General features: G+C 38.2%; 1 protein-coding gene across 4 annotated transcripts; it reads left to right on the top strand.

Moving 5' to 3' along the window:
• The first annotated feature begins 662 nt into the window (after positions 1-662).
• Positions 663-7,859, top strand: HTD2 (hydroxyacyl-thioester dehydratase type 2). 4 transcript variants are annotated; one of them, XM_081317747.1, is made up of 5 exons: positions 663-727; positions 1,989-2,105; positions 2,231-2,315; positions 3,589-3,665; positions 5,424-7,859. In XM_081317747.1, exon 5 carries the CDS (start codon positions 5,515-5,517, stop codon positions 6,037-6,039), a length of 525 nt encoding a protein of 174 aa, XP_081173873.1. In that variant the 5' UTR covers positions 663-727; positions 1,989-2,105; positions 2,231-2,315; positions 3,589-3,665; positions 5,424-5,514; the 3' UTR covers positions 6,040-7,859. The 4 variants fall into 4 exon arrangements, with proteins under 4 accessions (XP_081173873.1, XP_081173872.1, XP_081173874.1 ...); XM_081317746.1 differs by lacking the exon at positions 2,231-2,315 and adding an exon at positions 4,693-4,771 and having other exon boundaries at positions 675-727; XM_081317745.1 differs by lacking the exon at positions 2,231-2,315 and adding an exon at positions 4,693-4,771 and having other exon boundaries at positions 706-803.
• The last annotated feature ends 348 nt before the right edge of the window (positions 7,860-8,207 follow it).

Here is an 8,207-nt window from a genome sequence, read left to right as displayed (position 1 = left end):
TAACACACTGCCAAAATCAGTTTATGCCACCCCACACCACTGCAATCCATTAGGTTCCAATGACACAGTAAACCACAAACTAACCAAAGGAGCTTACTTCACACAACCACACAGGGCAAAAAGGTGACTAGCTTGTTAATAATTCGGTACAAAGCGTGAATCCAATTACGGTAGTACGATTTCAGCGAAGACCCAGAGTTGTAGCATGTAGTGTACACTTTCACTGGGACTCACAAATCCTTTGAGATTTGGGGAGATTTATTCCCGAAGAAAACACTGGTATGAAGTCACAGGATTCAGATGCTACTAGTCTCGTAGCAAAGGCCGGAAACAGAACAACCAGCCATAAAGAAGTCCGTCGCTGCCTCCTTCCGCGCAGCTACGAAAAGACTAAACTTCCACGCGCAATAAGAAGAGAAAAACCTCTGAGCGCGGGGAAACGAAGACCACGCCTTGCGGCCACGGAGTTTCATCCTAATTGGTTTCCAACTACCCCGCCTACTGCTGGCTCGACTCAGTCTTTACTTCGCCTGACCTATGGAGATGCACAACTCGCCGCACGGGATCTTACTCAGCCACCTGTGCACTCCCATTGGACAGAAAGAGAAATGTCCGCTTGCGATTGGCTGATGCGTTTGGAAGCCCGTCTTCTCGATACTTCCGTTTGGCCACGTGTTGGGTGGAACCCGTGAGAGTGAGTGATCCGTGCTCGTTGCAGGGTCTCGGTGTAAGTAGCGGTGATCTTTGACAGAAGGGGAGGGACTGGGTATCCTCCAGGCGCATTTTACAACTAGGAGAAAGAGGTGCGTCCTGTCGTCTTTCATACCCACTTAGCCTGATTTGAACATCAGTTTTGGCCCAGTTCAATGACACGCATTTAGACAGCAGCTCTGCGAAAGGCAGAGCTTTGCTTAAAGCGGGTAAGATGCAGAAATCTTAATGCTGATCAAGACAAAATCCACAAAGTTCCATTAACGTCCCTAAGTTCCATTTCCCGATGTCTTATCAATGCGTCTCCCATCAATGCCCCTGGCCTGTGATGATGCGCTGAAGGGCATCACGTTAGAGATGGATGCTGGAAGCATATTCTGCTTTGCACTGATGATGTTACCTAGTTTGAATAATGAACGTCAGCAAGAAAAATAACCAACCTCAGATAGCAAGCACCAAGGATCCCACATTTCAACCCAGAACTACAAATATTTGTCTTTATTGGTAACACTTAAAACATTATTGGTACCCAACCGTTGTAGGTAACATTTGTGTGCTTAAATTGTGTACTGTATGTATTGTCTGGATGCAATGAAAAAGTATTGTTTTTGTCATTTCACTGATGGGATAAAACTGAGTAGTTTGGGTAAAAAGGTTTTTAACAGAGCAAGATTCCAGCTGGAAACATTCTGAGGGGAGCCAAGTGTCTTCAGCCTGGCTTTGCTGAAATCAAATTGCTTTCAATTTATCGTTCTATAGATTGGTCCACAGAAATTACAAGCTTGCATTTTCACCTGATCTTTTTGCATGGGCATTTAAATTATTTTAGGATAAAGTAAAGCAAAAGTGAGTTTCTGTTAATCTTGATAGCTTAAAGATGCTTCTTGTTCTGGATCAGACCGATTGTGCCACCAGATCACTTTAATTGAAGAGATGCTAGCGATTGAATCTGAAACCCAATTAAGCTGTGGACACTCTCCCTCTTCCTTTAATTCTCTAAGCTTGCTTCTTTGGACTCACCTATGGCCACTATGGGAATAACTACTAACAAAGTCCTTCGGGAATAGGGCGGTATATAAATTCAACTAATAAATAAATAAACTTATACAACCTGGTTTAAAATTGCCTAGTAAACCAAAAGAATGAAAACAAGACATTTCCCCTCCTTTCCAGTGCATATATTTTTAAAGTGCAGGTGACAATTGATCATAATTAGAGTTTGTGATTTTGAGCTTAGAACTTGGCAATATATCAGAATGGATTGTTCTGTCTTTTAGAAATGGCCATCATAAGATGACTGAATTTGATGATGAAAATAAGGGCATCAAGCCTACTGCCTATGAAAGAATAGTACTGAAGAATGTTTCTCAATATCATTATTTGAAGATCCATTTGTAAGTTCAAATCCCTTTTTTTAAAATATTCCCATTCCATTTCTGCTCAGTTACTGTATAACTTTTAACATGTTTGTGGCTTATTATACTTACTAATAAACCTTATTACAAAAAATGAATTGTAGGGAGTTTGAAGAAGCTGGCATTAGTTTAAATGCTGTTGATTTCAAACAACTTATCATCTCTGCTTTGAAACGGCTCCATGGTGAGGTATGTAAGTTTTGTTCAAATTATTTTGAGATAATTTTGAATACTTTGCAACTTCTGATTTATTTACAGTATATACAGAAGGGGGGATTGGAATGGAAGGCTGTAAAAAGTGGTTTGATTGAAATCTCTGTATTAGGAAAACTTTTACTAACTGCAGTTGTAGTTGTATACAACACAGCTAGGATTCAGGTTGTTAATAAGCTGCTTCTTTGCATATCAGCCTTTGTCTGGTGCTAGTTCATATCCTTTAAAACAGAGTGGTCACTTAGTTTCTTTATACTCTGGCACTATTTCCTGCTTCATAATAACTTCATTACTAAAGCTTTGTTACTTAAATGACAGCAATCTTTTGTTAGATGGGAAAAAATAATAAGAGATGTCAAACACTGATTGGCCATGTATCTGTTTTAACCACTCAAGTCACCAAAGATTGCCATGTTCCTTGCTGTCATTTGTAGCCAAAGAGATAAATAACCCTTCCCCAAACTTCATTTATGGTTTTTGGCAGCAAAAGAATCATCTGTGTTTTAAATGAGGCAGGATCAGGCGATGCCTCCAATTACAAATACCAGCTGTTTCTCCCAGATATAAGGGGCCTTGGTGATTAAAATGTGTACAAGAAAAGTAGATTAAAAAAAGAATGAAAATGACGAAAACAAATATTCATGATCATCTCATTTTGTGCATTATTCTCCATTACATCCTACAAGTTTGGACTTGTAATGAAATATATTGAAAAAACTTGCAGATTCTTCTTCATTAAGTTTACCTTAAATACTAGGTTTGTAATTACATCAAATTAAACTAATTGTAAGGGACGCGGTGGCTCAGTGGGTTAAGACGCTGAGCTTGTCGATCAGAAGGTCGGCAGTTTGGCGGGTCGAATCCCGAGTGCCGCGTAGCAGAGTGAGCGCCTGCTACTCGTCCCAGCTTCTGCCAACCTAGCAGTTCGAAAGCATGTAAAAATGCAAGTAGAAAAATAGGGACCACTACGGTGGGAAGGTAACAGCGTTCCGTGCGCCTTTGGCGTCCAGTCATGCCGGCCACATGACCACGGAGACGTCCTCGGACAAGCGCTGGCTCTTCGGCTTTGAAACGGAGATGAGCACCGGCCCCTAGAGTCGGAAACGACTAGCACGCATGTGCGGGGGAACCTTTACCTTTACCTTAAACTAATTGTAGTGGTGGAATAGAATTGAACTTCTTACGAGAACTTTCTTAATGACTTTGAGACTTTAAAGTGCATCCTAGTAACTGGCATGTTTCCTTTTAGGTTGGTTCTGCATTGCCTGTTGATGTTTTGACGTATGAGGAAAAAACATTGAGTGCCATACTTAGAGTATCTAATGCGTAAGACATTTTGAATACGTTTTCTTGGCAAGTGTGGTTAGATAAAGGAATGATCTCTAGCATAATAATAAAAATGAAGAAAATTCTTTTTAAATTCAAGCAAGGTGTCATAAGTCTTGTACCATTGTTTTTCAAACTTGGCAGCTTTAAGATGTGTAGACTTCTCCCATGCTCGCTGGGAAAATCTGGGAGTTGAAGTGCACATATCTTGAGGTTGCTAAGTTTGAGGAACACTGGTTTGTGGAGTTCTCTGAGCTTGATTGTTTGCTTGCAGATGCTTATTACTCAGTTAGCTGACATCATCAGGGATAGTGTGTCTATTTGCTCCCTGTTTATATTCAGTAGCTTGTCCTGCCAGTGTTGGTGGAACATGTGTTCTAATCTATTTCCTTCTTAGTTTTTTTTATTGTCTCTTGAACAGTTTGTAAGTGTGGTTTGTCTCTATGTGTCCATTGATGGCTGATTGGTCTGAATGCCTAGTTTCCAGAAATTCTCTAGCATTTTTGGATTTGACTTGATCTAGATTGCTTACTATTTCCCAGTTGAAACTATGGTTGAATCTGTCCATAGGTATGAGATTAAGGAGCTTTCAATGTGTCTTCTGACTGATAGTTGGAGTTCATGGATGAACTCTGCTCATCCTCTCCAGCAGCCTACATCCAGATAAGCATGGATTAACACCAGTCAAGCAATAAAGCAGAAAACAATACCCTAATTAAGAAATGACCAAGGAGAAAGCCATACCCTCACTAATACTGGCAGAGCAAACTGCTGTATATAAATGGAACAGACCCCATACTCACTACATTAATTACATTAAATTGTTTATCAGGAAAGCATCAGTTGTTATCTTAGCATAAATGTTGGGAAAATTCAGCCTCAAGTTTATTTGGATGTAATTTCTGGATAGATATGGTTCCTATCTCATTGAACCTTGATTCTATTTACCATGAAATATTTATGGCTTACTTTACTTGCCTACTGATTAGTCATTTCATTAATATATCCAATGCTATTATTTATACAGTGGCCTAGCAAAACTGTGGAGTGCTCTATCACTGTTTGGTTTTTACCAGAACAGAAGGTGTGCCTTCAGGGTGATACAGGTAAGAATTGAGAAATAATCAGTTGAAAGCCTTATTTGTTCAATAAAACAGATTATTGCTCTGGCACTTTTAGATCTTATATTGAAGATGGGCAACCCACAGACTATATTCACATGTACTTCTTTCCAGACTTGTCCTGTTTTTTCCTTAAAGTATTATAGTTGACTTTCATTGTGTGTGGGTGTATGTTTGGTGTTCTGTGTTTTATTGCTTTATATTTTTTCAATAGTTCTTTAACCTGGCCAGAGAAGCAGCATAAATATATTTTTCTAAGAGTGCATTTAGTTAACTGTCTACTGCTTTACTGTTGATTGCTTTATTTTATTACTATTTTTCTTTTTTTCTTTTTTTTGGAGAATAATTTCATTCCAGCTTTTTCTGCTCTTGAGTACAAATAGCCTGTTGCTATTAGCAACTTATACTTCTTGAAATCCACCATTACTTACGACATCATTTCCTTTCATCTCATTCTACTTGAAATGTTTGAGTTCAGCCACTTAACCATCCTGTCCTAGGCTTGCAATTATTAAATTTGGTCTCCAAGGAAATTAATCAGCTGCCATTTATTTGCTTAAACTTGCCTGGATGTTCTTTTATGCAAAAGGAATTGTTTTTGTGCTTCTATTTGAATTTTTTTTCCCTTTCTCTCTAGACTTCTCCATTTCTTCTTGCGTTAGCTGGGAATAGCAGAGAAATGGTGCTAGATTAATTATTTGGTTGATTTTGGTTTGTATAACACCAAAATGCTGATGACATTGCCCAAGTACAGATTTTTTGGTGTGAGACTCGGGAGAATATTTTCTACAAAACCAAGCGTATCCATGCCATTCTTCACTCAACACTGTGTTCAGCTTTTACACATAAATGTTGGAGACAAAGCTGAAATAATTAAGAAGTTCACATCAAAGGATATTGTTATCTTTTCTGAATTAACAGGGGATACAAACCCATTACACTTGGATGAAGAATATGCAAAGAAATCAAGGTTTGGGAGAACAGTTGTACATGGTGTCTTGATCAATGGACTTATTTCAGCTGTTCTAGGTACAAAAATGCCTGGGCCTGGGTGTATCTTCCTTTCTCAGGAAATTAATTTTCCATCTCCTTTATATGTTGGAGAGGAGGTCTTGGCTTCAGCAGAAGTGAAGAAACTGAAGAGATGTCTTGCTTATATTACAGTGTCGTGTACAGTTGTCCAAAGTGGCAAAATTGTCATGGAAGGTATTGTTAAAGTTGTAGTGCCTGAAGATTCCAAACCTGTGACCTGATTGAATGGTGTATCCTATTGGTAGCTGAGGTTATAATAAGCTGTACTTTTAGCTATAATCAACTAGTTACCTAACTCTGTGAAGAATCTGAAACAGTTTAATTCCAACATTTTGATGTTGGTCTCTGACTGCCTTTTCTCAATGATAGTGAGATAGAATGAGAGTTTCAGAAGAATGCTGAGAAAAAAATCAGCATCTAAAATGCCTTGAGTTGCTTAATTTGGTTTTATATATTGAACGGATTTAGGGTCTCATGTTGAATTGACCAATGACTATATTAGCTCTACATTTTACCAATAAATAATAATAACTGTCACCCAGGTGACAGTTTTATAGTTTAGGGCAGTTGGTGCAGTCTATCCTCTTATCATTTAGAAGTACATTGTAGATCTGTCCTCTGCTTCCTCCCACAGAGGTCATTTATATAAATATGTTTGATATAAACTGATAAATAAGATTAAGAACTTAATGTTATTTCCTCAAATTCTCTTCCTGAAAAAAATCAGTACAAGCCTGGTATTCTCCTTATACAAAGAAACACTTGACTTCTCTGAAATGTTCTTATTCTCAACTAGAGCAGTTTTATCTCTGTTCTGTATTAACTTTCCTAAGTGATGATAAAAGAAATTTGTATTGTTGCTCTTAATGATCTGGGTAATTCTATTATGTAATTATACTACTGTTTGCAACCACTTCCAGAATACATCTTTATGGGAACAACCTTAAGAATAAGCCAAAGCAAATAGAGAAGCCCAAACCAGTTTTCTTTATTAAACTATAAAATTATAGTGGTCACTGGGCTGCCAGCCAGCAAGGTCTAAAAGTGCAGATCATATACAGCAGGTGTCTCCAACCTTTTTGGTTCTACGGATTGGTGGCAGCTATGGGTGGGTGAGTGGGGGGGGGGGCGGAACGGTCTCATGCTTGTAACCTAAATCCCAAGTATGCGCAAATGTAGCTTCACATGCTTGCCTGCTGCTTTGGCAGCCCAGTTTCCAATAGGATTCAGCCCGGGGGGTTGGGGACTCTTGACATAGAATTCACAGAGACTCAAACAGTCATTAGCTTGATCTTATCACAGAATAGTTGACACTGGAAAGAAGTGCAGATGGGGTTCTCTGGCATCTTCCTGTCTGGTATAAGAACATCTTGTTGTCAACTCTCAAAACAAAATTAGCTGAGGCCATTTTCTCTTTCTTTTTTGGTTGACCACAGAATTGGGAGGGTGGATGAGTGGTTTTTTTATTAAAAAGTTTTAAAATACATTTTAAAAAACAAACTCCCTCCCTCCCCCTCCCCCCCGACTTCCCAGAGCTGAATACAGGGTTTAAACTTTAACCAACTTAAGCTAAAATATGCTAACAACTAAAAAAGACACTTTAAATTCTATCGCACTTTAACTCCTCTTAACATAACTAAATAACTAAATAATAATAACTAATTAATAATACATCATATAATACTAATACTTATTCATATACTAAATGAAACTTTCTAGTCCCATATTTATTTTGAATATAATCAATCCATCTTCTCCATTCCAAAATATATCTCTGTTGCGATTGTTCTTTCAAATATACTGAAATCTTTGCCATTTCCACCAGGTTTGAAACTTTTAAAGTCCACTCTTCTATAGTAGGATGAGTGTTTTATCTTAGACATAACAATAAGTTGTTCTGTGGGAACCAAGGTCATTGCTAACTGCATTTTGGCGGGCTGTAGTCTCCGTTAGAAAACCTGCACAAGTAGTTAATTGGGCAATGTGATATATGACTCACTGTGGGGGTGGGAAGTTTAACTTTTCAACTTTGTAACCTTTGGGGGGGGTGTTTCAGTTTTGGGTTCACCTTTAAATGTGCCATTATTATGTAGCCAAATACAAATGTTCTTTAAGGAAATTGTTTTTTGCCTTGGAGTTCTTTTTTTGGTCTCATTTTTCGGAACCAGGACACCTGTATTGCTAGGCATTTTAGCATCAGAATGACATAGGTTGCGTTTTAATTCCTATTTGTTGTTAAAAAAAATATCCCTGGACAGGAGAAACAGGGCATTCTTAATAGTATCCTTGGGAGTAGAGATGTAAAAACATCCAGGTTCTACATCAAAGTTGTTTATGATTCAGGGAGAACATGTACCTAAGGGAGTTAATTTGAGATAAATGGAAAAAG

Source organism: Vipera berus (genome assembly GCF_964194415.1).
Source record: "Vipera berus genome assembly, chromosome: 2".
NCBI classification, from domain to species: Eukaryota; Metazoa; Chordata; class Lepidosauria; order Squamata; family Viperidae; genus Vipera; species Vipera berus.
The sequence above is the reverse complement of the archived record's forward strand: the minus strand, read 5'-3'. Positions and strand labels throughout refer to the sequence as shown.

Excerpts from the sequence above, each read along its gene's own strand:
- HTD2 (XM_081317747.1), top strand. The coding sequence starts at position 5,515 with ATGCTGATGACATTGCCCAAGTACAGATTTTTTGGTGTGAGACTCGGG.